General features: G+C 42.1%; 1 protein-coding gene across 1 annotated transcript in view; it reads left to right on the forward strand.

Annotated features, from left to right (window-relative positions):
- Nucleotides 1-221: 221 nt before the first annotated feature.
- The window catches only part of LOC126411932 (protein sidekick), a 644,689-nt gene continuing 621,368 nt past the window's right edge, over nt 222-23,542 (forward strand). Inside the window, exon 1 of the mRNA XM_050081403.1 lies at nt 222-670. Within this exon, the coding sequence (XP_049937360.1) occupies nt 508-670 (163 nt within the window). The 5' untranslated portion in view covers nt 222-507. The remainder of the gene's footprint in view (nt 671-23,542) is intronic.

Genomic DNA, 23,542 nt, shown 5'->3' on the forward strand with positions numbered 1-23,542 from the left:
AACAGTCGTCTGGAGTTCGAAAAGTGTGTACGCTGCAAGCATCTATCAACTGGAAAAGCAGTCGGTCCGCCCCCCTACCATGATTGGCTGGCCACTGCGCATGCGCAGTGCTCAAGCTACGGTAAGCCGAAGAACCACGGCTGCAACATTCCGCGGCGAGAACGGGGAGCGGAGTGGTGTTGTGTCGGTGAAAGTGCTGCTCTCTTTCGGAAGCGATTGTCTGATACTGTAATATTAGTTATATTGTGCCGTTTGTGAAGATCTAGCCTCGTAGAGTAATACAGTATGAGAAATTCTGATTTCTGATGAGGTATTTGTTAACTGGAGTAGGTAAACCTCATGAAGAGCAGTGTGCAACAGGTGGTAAAGTGAAGAAGAATTCGTGTGTAATGTGAGATAAAGTAATGAGACTATACTACATGTAGCCTCAGTTAAGCAACACGTTTTCACGTTAATTTCTAGAACTATGTGCGCTGCAGCTGTGTTGCGTGCGTGTCATTAAAAACAATGTTTCGTTGTCAGCGACAAGCAGCGTCGGACGGAGGCGGCAACTATATAAAGGATTATCTTTTACAGCGAAAAAATTGGACAGACAAACTAATCAAAATGCGGACTTTGGCTGTGCATAGTTTTCTTCTGCTGTTCACATTCTCCGCTACAGCCGCAGCAGGTAAGTACACCTCATAACATTTGTGTGTGTGTGTGTTCTAATGAAACCTTATCTGCCTGAGTCACAATGGAAGTTGTTTTAGGACAATGAAGTAAGTTCATGATCGTCTTTCACCATAGTGATCTATTGTTGTGGTCGCCGACGGGACGCTAAACAATCATCTTTCCCGTTGTGTTATTCTTTTGTTGAACACCACGCAGCAGTGGCATGTCCATGGTTAGAAAATTAAGCGGGCAATTCCATTTCTTCGGAAGCTAGGCAGCTAGATCCGCGAAAACCTTTTTATCAGCTGTCAGATAGTAGATTAGTTAAATTTCAACACCTAGATTTTGCACGGAAATGTAAATTATTGCTTTTAAAGATGAAGGAAATAGATTTCAGCTGATATGGGGCAAATGTTATCACGGACAGCGAGATCAAGAAATTTAGTAACGTCGGCAACACTGTGAAGCCCGTCTGGCGCGGGTACTCCTGAGAGAGCAAACAATGTAAGGCTGAATGTCAACCATGTTCCGTGTTGAGTAAACTGACAAAAGGAATATTACTAGTCATAAGTTTATGATCAGAGTTGTTTGTGACTTGATATTAAATAACAGCTCTTGCTTACACTCGTAATTAATTCTTTACGTAATAGCAATATGTGACCATAAACAAAGGAAAAACAATCCATCTGGGGCTTTGGAACACTAGCGCGGAGTGACATTTCTGCGGAGCCTGAGGCTCTTGCCGGGATAAGCGGTTTTCCACAGGGAACACATAGAGGCACACACACAGAAACTGTTTCTATCCTAGCAGCGTAATGTAGTTTACGTCACGTGTTACTAGGAATTAGTTTTTATATGTGCTGAAAAAACCACGATCAGTCACATTTTATGATAAATTGTTTTCACCAGTTTCATGCTGGTTTGCCTTTCTTCAGACGAGGTCTAGGTCTACGTTCAATAGGAATGTGACAGTTTGGTTGTGAGTTGGGAATGTGACACTTTGGTTGTGAGTTGGCGTAGCCGACAAACGTTAAAGCAAAAAATTGCCAAAAGTATCTAGAGCTCCACAGAAATCTCAGTAGAGTCCATCTCCGCACAGCTGTCACCAACTATCATTTGGTGAAACGCATTGATGAGAGGTTCTCACTAAAAGCATTTTCATGCGCTCTTTCCTCCTGTTGCCCGATTGACGAATATGATATTATGTGAACAGACACTGCCTTAAAAAAGGTTTTTTTTTGTGTCTTGGCGAACTCTGCTGTAATAAAATGACATCTCGGTACTTCGAGACATATTTAGCAATTGACGTATGTTTTACTGTTTTATCACGACACAGTATAAACAGTTTACCTGTAACTTCTTTCTTAGCCTCAGAAATTTGAGTTGAGGAGAATCTGTATATGTCTAGGGGAGGATTTAATCTTGATTCAGGTTTTTTTGTTACTGGTTGCTGCAGAACATTGGATGGTACGACAAGTCTTATGACGTTTGTCGATAATAATCTGTGTCTGGGTCAATTAACTGGGTTTTTTAGAATTCTACACTTGCTTCATATTTGTTTTTGGTGCTTCTGATACACAACAGTTTATTTGCTATTGTCAAGGATTCATACAGTATTAGTAATAAATAGGATTACACTTTCGTGAACACTGTTACTCAAGGTCCACGGAATTCCGCTAGTTAGCTTACATCTCGTCAGGAATAACTAATAACACTAGTTCAAATGGCTCTGAGCACTATGGGACTCAACTGCTGAGGTCATTATTCCCCTTGAACTTAGAACTAGTTAAACCTAACTAACCTAAGGACATCACAAACATCCATGCCCGAGGCAGGATTCGAACCTGCGACCGTAGCGGTCTTGCGGTTCCAGACTGCAGCGCCTTTAACCGCACGGCCACTTCGGCCGGCAATAAAACAAGTCTACAAATTTACACTGCGCAATTTTTCATAATCATTTTAGATTATTTTGATATGCTAAGTACAGAAATGCTAAGGATTTTCCTCTATCACTAAGGTTTCTTCACAAAGTAGTTACATAAAGATTCAGAAAATTCATACAAAACATAAATTAAAAAAATTTCATGATAACACAATAAAATAAGGCACCCTAAGAGTATTATTTCGGCAGGTCTAATACAAAGGCGTCAATCCTTATGTCTTTCTTTTTTTCTTCTTTGAACTGATGACAGCGTGCAGCATCCAGCAGTAGTCAGCCATCATCCTGACATCCCACTGGTCCTGGTACTTCCGTTCCATTTATTAAAGTGATTTGGTGGAACCTTTTCTTTCTCTTCCTCAGTCACAGTACGTAGAGTTTCTAGGAAATGCTGACAAGGGGGTCTAGAAAGTACAGCTTCGTACTCATTGAGCCATTCGAAACCGCTACTTTGAAAATATCCAGCATGTTTCTTACTAATTCTCTTAATCAAGGTTTTTGGAGTCGCCAAGAAACTTGTTTAAGTGATATCCAAGATGATATTTAAACTTCGTTCATTTTGTCTTCAGTGTTTAGTCTTTCATAAATTTCCCAACTTCAGGGCTGACGAAAGCCCCCTTTTTTAATCTTAGCTTCTGATTGCTGTGATAACTTGCTTGCCATATACTTGAGTGTCGCCGTCCTTTTTCAGGGCTTTAATAAATTGTTTCATAATGTAAATATTTATGGTGAGGCTGAAGTTTTTTTCCTGGGACCACCTTTGAATCTAATATAATGCTTTTCCCTCCAGCCTTGGCGTTCTTATTAGTAAGATTTTCTGCATGACTGCCTCGTTTGCATAGGAAGCAGGCAGCCCCTCACAACTTGAACACACTCGATGTGTTGGGCTAATGACTTGATCTGATCCCCGACCTTCATGCCAAAGTAAGTAAAATCAACTTCTTTGTCAAAGTCTGAGATTGTCTACTGGTGTTTGTTCAGTACAAGTGTGCCACAAATGTATAAGAAGTAAGCATTTGAGATTGAAGCTCTTCTGCCTGTGTTTGCTTCAGAAGTGTTCAGGAGAAATAATGTAACCTCGTGAAGCCATGAAATACGCAAAAGCAAGAACCAGTCGATTTATTTCGTTGCTGAAACTTTTGCAGAAAACAGTGTGTAAAACAAACTTATAGGCCCAGCGTTACATCACCGAAATGTAGCTGTGTTATACACTAAAATAAACGTCATTTTGTAGCGTATTACGTTTCAGACCTTCACAAAACAATACCGTTGGCGTTATTGTAACGATTAGGCCTAAATATACACATTTTGCATACCTCACATAAATTCTAAATTTGTGCCAAAACTACATGTGATTGAACATTTTAAGTACTTTACCTGATATCGGCACCTTTACCAGACAATGTACTGAACAATAAATTTCCGAAGAACCAAAGCTCTTTGGTGCCAACGACCTTGCCAGTGTATTGTAGTAAATCACAGCAAACCTTAATATGGCTTGCTGGGAACTGAACCGACGTACTTGCCAATACAGTGGTAACACCAGTTCCCATCAAATCATCGGAGTTAAGCGCTGTAGGACTTGGCTAGCACTTGGATGGGTGACCGTCCGGTCTGCCGAGCGCTGTTGGCAAACGGGGTGCACTCAGCCTTTGTGAGGCAAATTGGGGAGCTACTTGATTAATGAATAGCGGATCCGGTCACGAAAAATGACAATGGCCGGGAGAGCTCTGTGCTGACCATTCGACCCTCCATATCTACATCCAGTGATCCCTATTGACTGAGGATGACACGGCGGTCGGTCAGTACCGTTAGGTCTTCCGAGACCTGTTAGGACGGAGTTAAACTTGGTTTAAGCTTCTTATACATTAACCAACGCCGGCCGCGGTGGCCAAGCGGTTCTAGGAGCTTCAGTCCGGAACCGCGCGACTGCTACGGTCGCAGGTTCGAATCTTGCCTCGGGCATGGATGTGTGTGACATCCTTAGGTTAGTTAGGTTTAAGTAGTTCTAAGTTCTAGGGGACTGATGACCTCAAATGTTAAGTCCCATAGTGCTCAGAGCCTTTTTGAACCATTTTTTGAACCAACCATTCTACGTTAATGAATCAGTTTACCATATAACGACTGCAGGTGTCGTTGGGGAAGGGCCCATCAGATTATTCATTAACAAGGAAAGGTGGTACTTTGGGAGTAATCGGAGACATTATATTGAACGTTGAAAATGTGTGTTGATAATTAGAGACATCGCGCAAGACCGAACTGGGTAAGGATAGGAAACGAACTTAGCCGTGTGCGCTATAGAGGTACCATCCTGGCATTTGACGTAATCGATTTAGGGAAATCACAACAAACCTAAATATGGATTGCTGGAACTGAACCGACGTACTTGCGAATACAGTTCCATTGTCTTAATACAGAACAACCACGCTCGGTATGATTGTAAAGGAGAAACAAGGTGGATGAACAAACAAGAACACTGCGTTATTTTTAATGAGGAACAAACAACTGCAGATCGTAAAGTGTATCCTCAGAAATCGTCTGAATTGCTTGACGTTACTCTCCGTCGCTAAGAACTGGCGTGAAATCGACGCGAGTAGGACAGGCGGTTGGGCGGAGCTCGTGTCACGTGCGAGATGGTCTTGGGATTACAAGGAGAGTCACCAGTAAGCATGAGTCACACTATTTCATTGTACGCGCCCGAAAGGATGTTGGGCGGCAATACCATCCACTACGTAGTCTCCGTGTAAATTGCATACAGTTGTTATGTCAAAAAAGAATTATTATTATTTTTATAATAATAAGTATTATTATTATTATTATACATTAATCGACCACTTTGCCTCACATTTCCGTTCGCGTTGCGCTTGAGCTAAATAGTTGTGATCTTTAGTTTCCTCCTGTCAAGTATTTTAATTTTTTCGATCTATACATCACCTGGATTGTTTTGCCAGCGTCCTATCGTGTAAATTTGTTAAGCTGACCAAATCGATGTAAATGCTATGTTATTTTCTCATAAATGACCTTTTTTGTCACACAATTGCACAGTGAAGAGTGTAGTAAATATTTCAAAAAAATGGTTCAAATGGCTCTGAGCACTATGGGACTTAACTTCTGAGGTCATCAGTCCCCTAGAACTTAGAACTACTTAAGCCTAACTAACCTAAGGATGTCACACACATCCATGCCCGAGGCAGGATTCGAACCTGCGACCGTAGCGGTCGCGGGGTTCCAGACTGTAGCGCCTAGAACCGCTCGCCCACTTCGGCCGGCAGTAAATATTTCGCTGGCGTTATTTTGCCAACGGTGAATTTCTTATGCAAATTAAATTTATTTTCTCGCTTTCGAGTTCTATTAGCGTTGGCTTCGCAATATCAGTGCAAATTCTTCTCTGCCATTGCAAGCCTCCCGTTTTTTGTCGCCATCAACTTGAGCAAACCTCTGCTTTCTTTGTTCAGAGAGCTTCTGCTTGCTGATCCGCCGAAGCGGTGGACAACGAAGTAGTATATTTAGTACGTTCCTCGTGTTAATATAGTCGTAGAAAAGGGAAATAAGTGAACCAGCGCAAACGATTTAATTTATTCGAACATTTGTATGCGATTAACAGCAACGTAGTTGTAAGTGGACGCATAAGTGTTAGTACGTATAGTCTTCGAACTATTCATTTGGCTGCACAATACGTCTACTCTTCGAACAGTAGAGAGCCAGAATTAGTTCCCGCGTTCCCTTGATTTTTAATCTTCTGCAAGTAAATATTCAAACATTTACTACAGGCCAGCTAATAAGTCTCTCATATGTTGATTAAGAGTTTTTGTTTTGCAAAGGAACTAAAATAAGCACAACTACAGTCACACACGCAAGGATGCCTATTTTGCTGGGTTACTAAAGCAGTAACAACAGCAAGTGCAGTAAGTAACAGCGTGCACGTAATTATCACCGACAATTTTATTTCGCCAAACTGGTTTCGCAATGCCTGTAACGTCTTAAAGTGTGTTGCAAACAAAACGCCCTGCAGCGACTCGTGCATTGCCAGCTAAAAATTCATTTCAGGTATTTGCATACATTCTGTGTACATCACCACAGAAGCATACCACTCTGGACTGTTGCTGTTCTTTTCGAGATTTCACTAAAAGAGAAGCTGTGAGGTACTAAAGCAGGCGTGAGTCCCGGAACTGATTTAGCGAACTAAACTGGTGACAAGTTACTATCATTATTACTTCAAATTTTGCAGAAACACTGTACAATGAATCGGTTCTCGTGACATGTAGCGCTATGAAAATTTTTAACAGAGTAGCTTTATATTTAGTAATTTTTTTACGTTAACGCTTGGATGTTTATACAGCTAATTTATAATGTATAGTTTAAAATATTCGACATTTGCCTCTGATCTAAGTGTCGAAACTCATATTGCTTTCGCAATGAACGAAATAGTTCTGAGATTTAACGACAAGTGGTTCTAGGTAAACTTGCCACTAGTTAGAACCCAGGATACTTCAAACTTAATGCTGAACTGACGAAATGGTACGTCTGGCTGTATGGCGCCGCCGATTTCGAATTCTGTCTATATACAAGGGGGGAGGCAACTGCCCCACCTGCTCCCTGTGTACGCCCATGGTACATCTCCGCATGCCACCTTATGGTGTACTTGTGTACCACTGTCACGTATCCCGCCATTCTTGTTCCAGTCGCCAGTGGTCCGCGGGTAGAACGATTGTTGGTAAGCTTCCATATGAGGTCGGATCTCACGAATTTTAGCTTAATGATCTTTTCGCGAGATATAAAAAAAGCCTAACTCCGTCCGAATAGGTGTCATCCTAAGCCTATAGGCGTCACTCGATGCGGATATGGAGGTACGTGTGGTCAGCACAGCGCTCTCTTGGCCGTTCTCAGTTTTCGTGACCGGTGCCACTTCTCCTCAATAAAGTAGGGTTGAGAGCACCCTGGTCGCCAAAAAAAAAAAAAAAAAAAAAAAAAATAGTGCTGGGCAGACCGGTCGGTCATCCACCCAAGCCCGACAGCGCTTAACTTCGGTTATCTGACGGGAACCGCTGATACCACTGCGGCAAGGCCGTTGCCCCAGATAATCACGGAGGAAGCAATGTATCTATTGACTCTTCTAGCAACTATCCCTCACGACATTTTTACAGTAAATCGCATCTTACTGCACAGTAGCTTCTGCCACTGGAGTTGGATGTGTTATCTCGGTGACACTTTAGTGCATACTAAAGGAAAATGTGACGAAAGGCGCAGCTCTTCTTTAGGTCTTCTATGTTTTTTTGTTATCACTGCTATCTGATAGGGATCCCAGACTAAGGAGCAGTACTCAAGTATTGGTCTAGTGACAGTTTTGTAAGTTACCTTCCTCGTGGATAAACTGCACTTCCGGTGGATTCTTCAAATCCAACTGTCTGACATCTCCGATACCTGCGATTAGTTTTATGTGCTCGTTCCACTAAAGGCCGTCGAGTACCCTTATTCTTTTTCTTCTGCCTTTGTCCGTCATTGGCGTAGATTCGGTATGGATATGGACGGATTTTACGGTTTCTAGTTTTTAGTGTTTAAAGGGTGGTCGGGTGCCCTTCCTGTTGCCACCCCGTTGGCGTTTACCGGCGTGATGTGTGGCTTATGAGCTGCCGCTCGACATGAAATCCAAGTTTTCTCACCTCCCGCCTAAGTGTCATTGGCGGGATCCGGATGTAGTTCCTGTTTGATGGTCTGGATAGATGTCTGCCTATTACACATTACGACCCTCTTCAACTGACAGCGATCTCTGTCGGTCAACAGACGAGGTCGGCCTGTACGCTTCTGTGCTGTACGTGTCCCTTCACGTTTCCACTTCACTATCACATCGGAAACAATGGGCCTAGGGATGTTTAGGAGTGTGGAAATATCGCGTAGACGTTGTAGAATAATGGAACATGTTTTGTGTTCTCGTATTATGACGTTCTTAGATAATACAAATCTCCTTCATCATAACCAACATGGATTCCGCAAACAGAGATCATGTGAAACTCAGCTCGCCCTATTTGCCCAAGAAATTCACAGTGCCGTAGACACTGGCGAGCAGATTGATGCCGTATTCCTGGACTTCAGGAAGGCATTTGATACGGTTCCGCACTTACGTTTAGTGAAAAAAATACGAGCTTACGGAATATCGGACCAGGTTTGTGATTGGATTCAGGATTTCCTAGAAGAAAGAACACAACATGTCATTCTTAACGGTTCAAAATCTGCAGATGTAGAGGTAATTTCGGGAGTACCGCAGGGAAGCGTGATAGGACCTTTATTGTTTACAATATACATAAATGACTTAGTTGACAACATCGGTAGCTCCGTGAGGCTATTTGCAGATGACACGGTTGTCTACAAGAAAGTAGCAACATCAGAAGACTCGTACGTACTCCAGGAGGACCTGCAGAGGATTAATGCATGGTGCGACAGCTGGCAGCTTTCCCTAAACGTAGATAAATGTAATATAATGCGCATACATAGGGGCAGAAATCCATTCCAGTACGATTATGCCATAGGTGGTAAATCATTGGAAGCGGTAACGACCGTAAAATACTTAGGAGTTACTATCCGGAGCGATCTGAAGTGGAATGATCACATAAAACAAATAGTGGGAAAAGCAGGCGCCAGGTTGAGATTCATAGGAAGAATTCTAAGAAAATGTGACTCATCGACGAAAGAAGTAGCTTACAAAACGCTTGTTCGTCCGATTCTTGAGTATTGCTCATCAGTATGGGACCCTTACCAGGTTGGATTAATAGAAGAGATAGACATGATCCAGCGAAAAGCAGCGCGATTCGTCATGGGGACATTTAGTCAGCGCGAGAGCGTTACGGAGATGCTGAACAAGCTCCAGTGGCGGACACTTCAAGAAAGGCGTTACGCAATACGGAGAGGTTTATTATCGAAATTACGAGAGAGCACATTCCGGAAAGAGATGGGCAACATATTACTACCGCCCACATATATCTCGCGTAATGATCACAACGAAAAGATCCGAGAAATTAGAGCAAATACGGAGACTTACAAGCAGTCGTTCTTCCCACGCACAATTCGTGAATGGAACAGGGAAGGGGGGATCAGATAGTGGTACAATAAGTACCCTCCGCCACACACCGTAAGGTGGCTCGCGAAGTATAGATGTAGATGTAGATAACACAAGTGACACCCAATCACCTGAACACGTTCGAAGTCCGTGAGTTCCGCGGAGCGCCCCATTATGCTCTCTCATGATGTCTCGTGACTACGGAGGTCGCTGATATAGTGTACCTGGCAGCAGGTGGCAGTACAATGCACCTAGAATGAAAAACGTATGTTTTTGGGGGTGTCCGGATACTTTTGATCACATAGTCTATGTTTATAATTGTTTCCCTATGGAACACGTGCTTGCCAAGCCATAATAAACACTGGCTGGCAGTGCATATTTGAACGATAACAGTACAAAGGAGTCCGCAATACATCCAGTTCATAACGTAAGCGTCACGATGTAAATATGTCACTTTCTTTTATCTGTTCTTACGTGGCCACTGCTGTCACGAAATAGCCGTTTGTTACTCCGCCAAAAGTCATCCGTGCCCAGCGACATAGTCGATGTACACGTCATTGCTCAAGTTGCCCCGGTGTCTGGGCTTGCAGTCCTGTAGTGTTCGCGGAACGACTGCGTCAGCCCGAGCCCCGCTTTCTCTGACCATGCTCCGGTGCTTGACGCGTCCTGCCGCTAACTGCTCCGTTTTAACGTCTTGCAAGCAGGTCTTCCGGTGCTGACTCTGTGGAAGAGAGAATGTGAGGCAGTTGGAACTCTTCTGCACAAGTAGTTTTCATTTTGTTCTTAGTTCAAATAGCTCTGAGCACTATGGGACTTAACATCTGAAGTCATCAGTCTCCTAGACTTACAAGGGAACCTCCCCATCGCACCCCCCCCCCCCCCCCATCAGATTTAGCTATAAGTTGCCACAGTGGATGGGCCTTGAAAAACTGAACACAGATCAATCGAGAAAACAGGAAGAAGTTGTGTGAAACTATGAAAAAATAAGCAAAATATACAAACTGAGTAGTCCATGCGAAGATAGGCAACATCAAGGATAATCTCAGTTCAGGAGCGCCGTGGTCCCGTGGTTAGTGTGAGCAGCTGCGGAACGAGAGGTCCTTGGTTCAAGTCTCCCCTCGAGCGAAAAGTTTTTATTTTCGCAAAGTTATGATCTGTCCATTCGTTCATTGACGTCTCTGTTCACTGTAATAAGTTTAGTGTCTGTGTTTTGCGACCGCACCGCAAAACCATGCGATTAGTAGACGAAAGGACGTGCCTCTCCAATGGAAACCGAAAACATTTGATCGCAAGGTCATAGGTCAACCGATTCCTCCACAGGAAAAGACGTCTGATATATTCTATACGAAACTGGTGACAGCATGTGCGTCACATGACAGGAATATGTTGTCGACCCGCCTAACTTGTACACTTGGCGAATGGGTAAAAAGATTCTTCTATCTTGCCCGATTTAGGTTTTCTTGTGGATGTGATAATTACTCCCAAAAAAGTGATTAATCCAACAGTTTCACAGTCGCACACTTTTCCCTGCGCTCTGTCAAAACATGTTTTTAACGTTTTCAAATTTTTCCGTGTGTAGACCGTCAAATCCTGCATATGTCCAAGCAAATCTGGACATGTCCTGGAATTTTGGAGAGCGAAGTTGATTATGTGTGAGTGCCTGAACTTTGATAATTGTCTGAAAATAAAAAATCTAACTTTTCGCTCGAAGGAAGATTTGAACCAAGGACCTCTCGTTCCGCAGCTGCTCACGGGACCACGGCGCTCCTGGATTCAGTGTATCCTTGATATTGGCTATCTTGCGCATGGACTACTCAGTTTGTATATTTTGCTTATTTTTTCATAGTTCCACACAACTTCTTCCTGTTTTCTCGATTGATCTCTGTTCAGTTTTTCAAGGCCTATCCACTGTGGCAACGTATAACTAAATCTGAGGGGGGTGCGATGGGGAGGTTCCCTTGTTAGAATTACTTAAACCTGGACTGAAGCGCCTAGAACCGCTCTTCCACAGCGGTCGGCTGTTCTTAGTATTGTTGGTAGTAGTCACACTTATCAATTCGCAAGCTGTCATTTCCATGGGAATCAACAGTCACGTTCCCAGTTTAACTCTGCCGGGTTTAGCGTCGAAGCTTATTTTATATGTTGCAACTAGTAAGTTCGGAACGTGGAAGAACTATACGAGCACTGCGTCTCTTCGGCGCCGTTTGGGGTGGAGTGCGAGCCCAGTTGAAAAATGATAGCTGAAGGTATCAGACGTGGCCTATTTAAGAACACTATTCCTCTTGAATATTGTGAAACACTAGTAGTTGGTAGGATTGTCACCGGTGTTTATTTATAGTCTACTGGCTGTAAGACTGTAATTCCTGATTACTCTTTTATTGTTTATATTATTTTGGACACAATCGCATGAACATTTCACAATACTGTAATCGATTTCGACGAACCAGTTGTCATCACACTGTCAGTAGGTAAAAAGAGGATACAGAAAATAATCGTATAATCTGTAAAACATACCGAGCAGTTGTGTACGTAATGATAAAAAGAATAAAATCATATCGAAAGGAACATGGTGACAACAGAAATCACTTTCAGCATATACCTTTAGATATGATTTTATTATTTTTTATCATTACAGTTGCTCAGTACATTTGTTTGATGCTTCATAACCTCTTTTTTTTATCAGTTGATAGTCTGAAGATGATCACTAGCTGGCAGGCCTGCTACGCCATTGCGAAACGCTCAATAATAGTATCGAAAAAATTAAAAAATTGAAGAACGTAATTCATTCACTTTATTCAGTCACTTTATCTCCAACACAGTGTCTAATTTATTTCCAAATTTGTGTCTATGGTTGCTAAACCGTGACAATACTTTAGTCATTGTCATTGTTACCAGTTATTTTTAATTTATTTATATATTCATTCATTTTGGCATTGGTTTGCTCTGGCCACACAGCCAGTAAACTTGGCTGTCTCCATAAGACTACTTGAGCCACGGTCACTGACAGTACCAAAATTAAAACTATATAACTGTATATCAACTTCTTTTAATTCCTGAATTCCAATCAAGAACAACTGCCAAGATGAGAATCATTGAAGTAGATATCCTCGGTGTAGCAAAGCAACTTAAATCACTTAATGATGGCAAGACATCTGGTCCAGATTGTATATACCAGTCAGGTTCCTTTCAGAGTATACTGACACAATAGCTCCATATTTAGTAGTAATATACAACAGCTTTCTCTCAGGAGGATCCGTACCTAAAGACTGGAAAATTGCTCAAGTCACCAATACCCAAAAAGGAAAGTAGGAGTAAATTGCTGAATTACAGTCCAATATCACTAACGTCTATTTTCAGTAGGGTTTTGGAACATGTACTGTGTTCGAGCATCATGAAGTACCTCGAAGAAAAAGATTTATTGACACATAGTCAGCACGGATTCAGAAAATATCGTTCTTGTGAAACACGACTAGCTCTTTGTACTCGTGAAGTAATGAGTGCTATCAGGGATTTCAAATTGAACGGCTTTTAGATTACACTGACTTATCGTGTAACCGAAGTTTAACGAATTCCTTTTAGCACTCGTGTGGATGATATCACCCTTTTCGTTATTTAGGGTCAACTGCCAATTTTCTCACCATTCAAATATATTTTCTAAATTGTTTTACAATTTTTATTGATCTTCTGATGACTTTATTGGTCGATAAACGACAGCGTCATCTGCAAACAACCGAAGACGGCTGCTAAGATTGTCTCCCAAACCTTTTAAATAGATAAGGAACAGCAAAGGGCCTATAACACAGCCTTGGGGAACGCCAGAAATCACTTCTGTTTTACCGGATGACTTTCCGCCAATTATACGAACTGTGACCTCTCTGACAGGAAATCACAAATTCAGTCACATAACTGAGACAATATTCTATAAGCACGCAATTTCACTACAAGCCGCTGGTGTGGTACAGTGTCAAAAGCACTTGACGTTATGTCCCACCGGTGCGACGTTGTCGCAAGTACACTATTTACTGTACGCGGGCCTAGCACTCCGCTCGTCACGGCGATAGAAAATCACTTTTAAGTACGCAGATTCTGTCTCCTTCACAAAGGAGCTAAGAGATCTGATGTTCACTTATGGCATAGGTCTCTATAGTATCTCTAAGCATGTAAAAATCTGTTCTTGATTTCAGTTATGGCTAGAGATGCGTTAATTTTTATGAAACGAGTGAAATTTCTATGTCGGGAAAACAGCTTCAGACTTATCACATCATACCTCGTAAGCTGTTAGACACATTGAAATATTTTTCTTCTGGTATTAACAAAACATCTCGCTCGGCAATGGATCTTTCCGGATTTGCGTTTCGCATCCTCTTTGCTATGTATAACCTTTAGGAAGCGACCTTTTTTCCCAATATTTTACTCGTAGCAAGTATGAATCTCCTACAAAAAGAACGTGATAGGGTGGCGTTTCTTCAGGAAAACCTCAAATTCTCAGGGGATTATATTTTACCGGGAAAAATCAGTGCCGCCTCAGGGAATTTCATAAAATATCAGGGAATTGTGTGTTTTTAACCTAGCATTGAAATTTAATTTTACTGAACCCTGTAAATCTCATATTTTAAAATACTTGATGTTTCAAAGTGTGTTTATTATATGAATATCATTCCATTTAAATTATCGATGTTTCAAAAATCGCTGTTAAATGCTTATGGCTAGTGTATCTCAGCCGAGAGGAAAGAAAAATCGTTATTGTTAGATGCCCTCCTCCTCCTCCCCCTCCGTTAATTTATCAGAAGCTTTTTATGATACCATCTTCCTCTCTATACCTGGAATTCTCAGTTTTTTAAAAAAAAGTAGTAGCCATTCTGCGCGAAAAATCTAAATTTTACATATGGTAAAGGTATCTATAGTGTCTCTAAGCGTATCAGATATCTAGAATTAAGTTTAATTATGGCTGGAAATAGGCGAAGTGTTCGCGTCCAGGAGAGTTTGCTACTTGAGAACTGTCACGCACAGTGCTTCTTTGTACAACAGAAGTGGCAACACAGTGCGAGCCGACAATACTACCATTCCTGTGTGGGAACTGCCGGTTCACACCGCTCACTGTCAAATGCCAAGTAATTTAAATAGGGTAAAATGTGGGCTCGAAAAATGCCTTCTTGCCATTTAGTTTGGGCCCTATAATTATATTATGCGAGGTATGATTAAGACATGTCGCCCCTTCTCTGTCTGGACTATTTTAACTGTTAGGTACTAGCGACGGGATATACAATTGATGAACAATGCAGATGATGTTTCCTTTCGGAGCTTCACGAATTGGTGGTGACACCGACGGCTGTTTAACTAGCTACAGCAGTGATATATGTGGGGGGAAAAAGGTAACTATATCTGAGATTTCTTGAACGCTACTTTCACGACTTGCCTGTCATAGCATCCTGTATCGGTCCCTCGAGGTAGATTTTATCCTGGTGCAGAATTTAGATTAAGGAAACAAGTATCAATGTAATGTGGAGTGTTTGCACTAGTTCTAGCAGTGATACGCTGTAGATCATTACAGAGGTTTGTCTCCATTACACATAACAGGTGATTCAGGTATTTGTCAGGTAACGAGCATTCTCCTACTGTAGTTTATAATTAATGACACATGAGTAATTTTGCTTTCCATGTGGCTGGACTCCATGAAGAATCATAATTTTAATTTAGAGGGAGTCTCCCAGAGCTCTCATCACAGGACGACAAAATAAATGCCTACGAACTTGGCTGTTTGTCAGCGTTTGTTTCCTTGGCCGACTTGTCTCAGTTTTAAGATGCCTGACACTCTTCTTTCGTCCACACCTCGTGGTCGTGCGGTAGCGTTCTCGCTTCCCACGCCCGGGTTCCCGGGTTCGATTCCGGGCGGGGTCAGGGATTTTCTCTGCCTCGTGATGACTGGGTGTTGTGTGCTGTCCTTTGGTTAGTTAGGTTTAAGTAGTTCTAAGTTCTAGGGGACTGATGACCATAGATGTTAAGTCCCATAGTGCTCAGAGCCATTTGACACTGTTCTTTCAGCTTCTTACATTTATTACTTGCCATGATATATTTATGATTCAGCGAGGAAAATTACTAGAAGAGTAACAGAACAGAAGCTCTTAGCTAAAACCAGGAAGCAAACCACGACTGAGAACTGATACTGAAGAGATATAAAAATAATTCCTTTAGATAGAAATCGACAATAGAGATATAATGGAAAAAGAAATTGGGGAAAGAAGAAGATACTGCCACTCGGCATGCATGCTTGGGATGTATTAATAAATGCTTGCGACAGACATAATTTCCTAAAACTCTTAATACGGCTTAATAAGACGGAGAACAAGGCAGTAGGCGCACAGCATGTGTATAGATGGATTAAAGACAGCAAGGGTGAACTAGTATGGAATTTCGAAAGAAGTGTGTTGATGTTCAGCTTCAAGTATTTTCAAAATACGCGAAGAACAAAAAATCATTTACAGTGAATGAAGAAAACGCAAAATGATATACCGTACCATAGCAGGGTTCTACATTTTAAAACACAGATAAATGGAAAACTCCTGAGGTTTTTTTTTTTTTTTTTTTTTTTTTTTTTTTTTTTTTTTTTTTTTTTTTTTTTTTAAGAAAGTAGATTGCGATAATTGAATTAATACCACATATAAGAATACGAAAAAAGAATCACAACGAATTTAAGAAATACTCATTCGGAAAAACGAAAGTGCTATCTGAGGGGCAAGACTAAAACTTAATATTTATTTCAAAAATGCTTATTGTCTGCATAAGAAGGTAGTGATTATCCTAACAGTAAAAGTAAAGATATGAGAAGTCTCAAAGTTTGTTAGAAATGTGGGAAAACAAAGCCTACTGCAATTTTAATAAAGAAAGGGGTAAAATAAAGGATGTCTAGTTGCATCTACTATGTTTAAGAATCATATGAAGTAAAAACTGACGAAGTGTGTGAAATTACCAAAAGAGGATCTAAAGATATTATTATTCCGTTGGGTGCCTTCTGAGAAAGTTCAGTCATTCTGTTACTTGGGTTGTGAAATTAGCCACGATAGCTCCTAGAGATACTGCTTGCCAGATTTACAACGTTTAATACAAGGCTGTGATACGTTAAAAAGAAAGAAGGGGCAAGAAAACAGAATAAAGCTCCTGTAGTTATACAGTTCTAATGGCTGGCAACGGTAAAAATAACGTATGCTGAATACAGAGAACGGAAATGGCCCATTTGACGAGAACTAAAACTGACGACGGAAGAGGAGAAACCGTGAAATACGAATTGTAGATTGAAGCAACTGGATAAAAAGTGTCCAAACTCGTACAACAAATGGGAGAAGTGGAGAATCCTAAGAAGAGACTACGGCGTTACTTAGGCCGGTATTACACTGTCAAATTTCTTTGTCAAAGATTTGATCAAAGATGTGGTCAAATATTCCGTCAAATATATTTGACAAAGATCTTTGACGTAGCGCTAGAAGGGGTATTACACTGTCATCATATTTTTCGTCAAAGTTCAAGATGGCTGACAACATCAACTTGTTACTAACCGCAGCAGTTGCATGTACCACAATTGCACTGTGTGCACATGCGGAAGAGAAGCGGGGGAAGAAAAGGAAACATACCTGGCTGAAGCCGTGGGTTTTACGGCGACACGATAAAAGCATTCAACAAAACTTGTTACGTGAGCTTATAGTGGAGGACGTCAAGTGGTACATCAATTACTTAAGAATAGATGAGCATACATTTCTGTATGTGCTCAGTGAAGTGTGTCCTCATATCACAAATCACAATATTCACTTAAGAACTGCTACATCTGCAGAAGACAGGCCCACTGTAACACTCCGATTCCTTGCTACAGGAGAGCGGTAGGTTAGGTCAGGTCTCCAATCTTCTTAATCTATTTTTGTATTCAAGGTGCCTCACGTTGTAAAGCGCCTCATCAGCTTCGTACATCTCTATTAATTTTGTAGTTGTCGGCACACACCAATTGTATTTACCGGCAATGTTTATAAAAACATTACAGACGACAGAACGCTGCAGCGATGCTAGCGCTCCATGTGGTAACATGTCACATTGCAGTGAACAGAAGACAAGCGACTTCTTTGATCAAATCTACAGCGAGGCCCTAGATTTGATCAAATATTGGACGACATTTGACAAAGTTCCCTATTACACCATCAAATATCTTTGACAAAGAAATTTGGCAGTGTAATACCGGCCTTGGAGATGGGAGCGCCGTATCCTGAAGTGAGGTGAATGAGAATCAGTAATTTTGCTTTAGATCCCAGCAGTGTGGAATGTGTGCCGCTGTAGCAGCGGGCAGTCACGCTTGGTGTGCCGGCCTTGGCTGGCCTTCCGCATGGCTGCTGCAGCAACCACCAGGCCAGCAGTGTCGATGCATGTCCAGCACCGTGAAGAGGCCTCGTGCTTCCATTCTCTTAAGGCCGGCGAGCAATGGCGGTTTACGGTTATGTGAGGACTTGGACCGAAAGACGTCCGTGGTGGGGGGCACAGTTGGCGGCATGTACACAACATTCCACGTGTTCATGCGTCCGATAATTGCGCGTGCACCAAACAATATATATATATATATATATATTCCCTTTGGAACTCGTGTACAGTCTGGCTCCTTCCGGCCCGTGGAATGTTCAAATGTACACGAGTTCCAAAGGGACCAAATTGCTTGAGGTCATCGGTCCCTAGACTTACACTCTAGTTAAACTAACTTACGCCAAGGACAACACACACACCCATGCTCGAGAGAGGACTCGAACCTCCGGCGGGAGGGGCCGCGCAGTCCGTGACATGGCGCCGCAAACCGCGCGGCCAGTCTGCGCAGCCCGGCCCTTGGACTCTGCTTCGCCCGGCAATGCGCTGCATTGCGCTCGTAGATGATAAACGAGAAGAGAATAGAAGTTTTCGAAATGTGGTGCTACAGAAGAACGCTGAAGATTAGATGGGTAGATCACATAACTAATGAGGAGGTACTGAATAGAATTGGGGAGAAGAGAAATTTGTGGCACACCTTAACTAGAAGAAGGGATCGGTTGGTAGGACATGTTCTCAGGCATCAAGGGATCACCAATTTAGTATTGGAGGGAAGCGTGGAGGGGTAAAAATTGCAGAGGGAGACCAAGAGATGAATACACTAACCAGATTCTGAAGGACGTAGGTTGCAGTAGGTACTGGTAGATGAAGAAGCTTGCACAGGATAGAGTAGCATGGAGAGCTGCATCAAACCAGTCTCAGGACTGAAGACCACAACAACAACATACAGCTACTTGATACCTGAAAATTGCAGTGGGCTGGTCGCGGCAGCTTCGTGGATGTACCGGGTGATCAAAAAGTCAGTATAAATTTGAAAACGTAATAAACCACGGAATAATGTAGATAGAGAGGTAAAAATTGACACACGTGCTTGGAATGACATGGGGTTTCATTAGAACCACGCCATATTGCTAGACGCGTGAAAGGTCTCTTGCGAGCGTCGTTTGGTGATGATCGTGTGCGTGTGCTCAGCCGCCACTTTCGTCATGCTTGGCCTCCCAGGACCGCAGACCTCAGTCCGTGCGATTATTGGCTTTGGGGTTACCTGAAGTCGAAAGTGTATCGTTATCGACCGACATCTCTAGGGATGCTGAAAGACAACATCCCACGCCAATGCCTCACCATAACTCCGGACATGCTTTACAGTGCTGTTCACAACATTATTCCTCGACTACAGGTATTGTTGAGGAATGATGGTGAACATATTGAGCATTTCCTGTAAAGAACATCATCTTTGCTTTGTCTTACTTTGTTATACTAATTATTGTTATTCTGATCAGATGGAGCTCCATCTGTCGGACATTTTTTGAACGTTTGTATTTTTTTGGTTCTAATAAAACCCCATGTCATTCCAAGCATGTGTGTCAATTTGTACCTCTCTATCTACATCCGTGATTTATTCAGTTTTCAAATTTATACTGACTTTTTGATCACCCGGTACATCAACCAATACAGAAACGCGATTTTGTAAACGTCCCAGTGGCAACGCCTCATTGTTGTCACAGCTCAGTGGACGGCTACTGTTTCCGCCTGCGGCCATTAGCGCGTCGCAGCTGAAAGCTGACAACAGCGCTTCGAGGTATCAGGGAACTTCTTGCGCCGCTTCGACAATAGCCACGTGGAGCCTAAGAAATAGTTGCGACTGGCTGGAGCCCGGCCTCTACCACTCGACTCGCTGAAACGTCAATCATAAAGTTATTTTAATCAAAATGTAGGTCCGCCCCCGGTAACTGAGCGGTCAGCGCGAAAGAATGTCAATTCTAAGGACCCGGGTTCGATTCCCTGCTGGGTCGGAGATTTTCTCCGCCCAGCGACTGGGTGTTGTGTTTTCCTAATCATCATCATTTCATCCCCATCGACGCGCAAGTCGCCGAAGTGGCGTCAAATCGAAAGACTTGCACCAGGCGAACGGTCTACCCGACCGGGATGCCCTCGTCACACGACGTTATTATTATAATCAAAATGTAGTCTTTAGTGTCCCAGTAAGTGGCTGTCCATGCTGTTTCTTCTGGTGGCGGTACTTTTAAATGTGGTTTCCTTTGTCACGTCCTTCATAGCACTTCTTCCGTTTCGCCCATGAAATCTTCGGTATTTTCTCCCCTCAAAAGCCGGCAGCCTCTTTCTTGCCGCCGTCAACGCGTACGTTAGCGTTAATATAGCCATCTTAATGCTTGGTGAGTTCAGTCAGCATTGCTAGTTTCTCGAAAGCAATAAAATATTTATTTGCAGTGGTTCCTGTTCCGGTCATAATGTGACCATTGTCAGACCTTTTGTATCATGGTGGTAGGTGGTGGCGGTGAACGGAGCGGATGTTGTGACTCCACGAACGCCAACTGTGGTCAGGTTGCGTGACCACGAATGCCAGTTGTAGTCACTACCGCCTTCCATCATGGTATAAGTGGTTTTCAACCACTACAGTTGACGTTCGTGGAGTTACACCTGCTCCGTTCACAGCCACCGCCTACCATCATGATATAAGTTGTCTGACGATGGTCACAATCTGACCGAAACCGGAAATACTGCAAATAAATATTTTATTGCGTTCAAGAGTGTTTTAATCTATTTTTATAGAAATAGTGTACCAAGAGACTAGCAATGCTGACTGAGCTCACCAAGCATTAAGATGGCTTTATTAATGTTAACGTACCGCCTACCATCATAGTATAAATCGTCTGAAAATAGTCGCATTCTGATAGAAACAGGTAACCATGGCAAAGAAATGTTTTGTTTCCATTATGTTATTATTATGTTTGTAATCAATTTAAAAGTATTTTAGCTTGACCGCTGTTTTCCCCTGCGAGAAATGTTGTCGGAAATTACACTATTTCTTTGTCCAGTCGTACAGTCGGCAGGGTTTTCCTCACTCGGGATGCATATTTACTTTTTGGTTCCCATACTGTAGGTGGTTTCACTTTTGTTTCGTTTTAATTCAGTCTCGTATCACACACTGGAGAATTTTCTAAATTCAGAGTGGCGTATAAGTTAGCGCTCATTTTAACCCAGCCAAAAACGTCATTTGCAAAACTACTAGACGCACTTCCTGAGAAGGAGTTTTCATTTTTCATGTTTCATTCAATACATCACTGCCGGCCGAAGTGGCCGTGCGGTTAAAGGCGCTGCAGTCTGGAACCGCAAGACCGCTACGGTCGCAGGTTCGAATCCTGCCTCGGGCATGGATGTTTGTGATGTCCTTAGGTTAGTTAGGTTTAACTAGTTCTAAGTTCTAGGGGACTAATGACCTCAGCAGTTGAGTCCCATAGTGCTCAGAGCCATTTGAACCATCAATACATCACTCGTCGAGTTTCGTCCCTCGGTTATTATTGAGACCCGTCCTAATATTACTACGACAAATATACGTTATTTCACCAGTGATCGTGACACGCACACGTTTTACGTCCACAGTAGCATACCGTTTTGTAGCGAGTGTGGAAACGCAGTCATGGAAAAAAGAATTCATATCCTTTTGTTCATGTAGAATAACTTTATTTATTAGAACTAAAGATCACAACCGGAGAAGTCATTTGGTAGAGTAAGAGTATGCGGTTTCGTTCCTAATCACCACATTTGAAAGGATTAACTAAATAAGCCTTCTCCAAAAAGTAAGTAAAAATTCTCTACTACCTGGTTTCACACACTTCTAGAAATGTAAACATAGAAACCACTTGCAAGCTGCACATGGTGCATGTTGGTTGTGTTTGTGTGTGTGTGTGTGTGTGTGTGTGTGTGTGTCCGAGGGAGGACTCGAACCTCCGGCGGGAGCGGCCGCGCAATCCTTAAACCGCGCGGCGCTAATTAGTTCTGATAAGCGGTGTGCCGTGCAACAGCAGAATGAACCGCGAAGGGGAGCATGCAACTGTAGGAGAAAGGCAAATAGTCATCTCCCAACATGAAAATGGGAAAATGATTTTCAGAAGTAGCCGATATTATTGGCGGAAGCCGGGCAACTGTGCGATCCAGTAATAACGCGTTTTGGAGCTAGAAACACTCTCATTAAAGCGAAAGAAGAGGTCAACCACAGAAACTAACGCAGAGAAGCGAATTATGTTAGTAAGGATGGTAAAAAAGATCCTAAATTGACAGCTTATGCATTAGTTATCAATTCGGGAAGGAAATCACGCCATCGACTGTTTCCTGTATTTTAAGTACTGCAGATTATGGATGTAGGGTACTGAGAGGAAAGCATACATCAGCAAGAAGAATAAGGAATTGAGACGTGAATTTGCTCTAGAGCATATAAGTAAGAATTCTAGTTTCTAGGACAAGGTACTGTTTAGAGATGAAAGTAAATGCAAATGATGGCAGTATTTTGGTGCGGAGACGACCAGATACTGAGCTGTATCCCAAAGACACTCAACCTACAGTAAAGCACGGTGGTGGAGGAATTATGGTGTGGGGGATGTATGGCTACGTCTTGAGTAGGGCAACTTGTTGTTGTTGAAGGTAACTTGATTATGGATAGATTTCAGTATTTAAATACCATAAAGGAAAATCTGCAAAAAAAGTGTTGATAGCATGGGTTCAGATACAGATTACTGCTTTCAACAAAATAATGATCGTAAGCTTACAGCGGAAATTGTTCGTTTGTGATCGTTGTACCACATTCCCACGTTTTCAAACTTCCAGCACAGAGTGCAGACCTCAATCCAATATTTGGAGTAGTCCTAAAAGAATGGTCTTAAAACGTGAAATACGAGGTAAGACTGCTCAAAAACTACGAATCCAATATTTGGAGTAGTCCTAAAAGAATGGTCTTAAAACGTGAAATACGAGGTAAGACTGGTCAGAAACTACGTTATACAACAAAAATGACAAAATATTACCTCAGAGACTAACAAAAATCTAGTTCATTCCGTGCCAAAGAGAAGTGACACACAGAAGAGGAACGCGTACAAAGTACTAACATCGTCATTATATTTATGTATATTGTAATTTTGTTTGTACGTATGGATAGTTTTTCTCCACTATGTGAAGCCAGCTGGTACAGTATTTTTATTTACATTTTGCAGAAGAAAGGCTAATTTTGTGAACCCTTTAATCTGCTCAGATGAGGAAGGAAATCAATCTCATCCTGTTAGTTTAACAAATAATATCTCTATTGTGGTCTTTAGTTCTAAAAAATAAAGCTATTCTACATGAAAAACGGTGTATGAATACTTTTTTCCGTGTGTCTACATGAAAACCGTTTTAATTTTGCGCGAGTCCTTGGTGGTCCTTACTTGCTTTTCGTCCCTACATTTTTTTTTTATATTCGTAAACAAATAGGCTGTTTTCAGTGGCTTTATTCGCGCCTTTCTCCATCTCTGTGGACACACTGTAATCCCGGGTTCGGCAAACGTGCCTGCGCAGTG

Source organism: Schistocerca serialis, chromosome 1 (genome assembly GCF_023864345.2).
Source record: "Schistocerca serialis cubense isolate TAMUIC-IGC-003099 chromosome 1, iqSchSeri2.2, whole genome shotgun sequence".
NCBI classification, from domain to species: Eukaryota; Metazoa; Arthropoda; class Insecta; order Orthoptera; family Acrididae; genus Schistocerca; species Schistocerca serialis.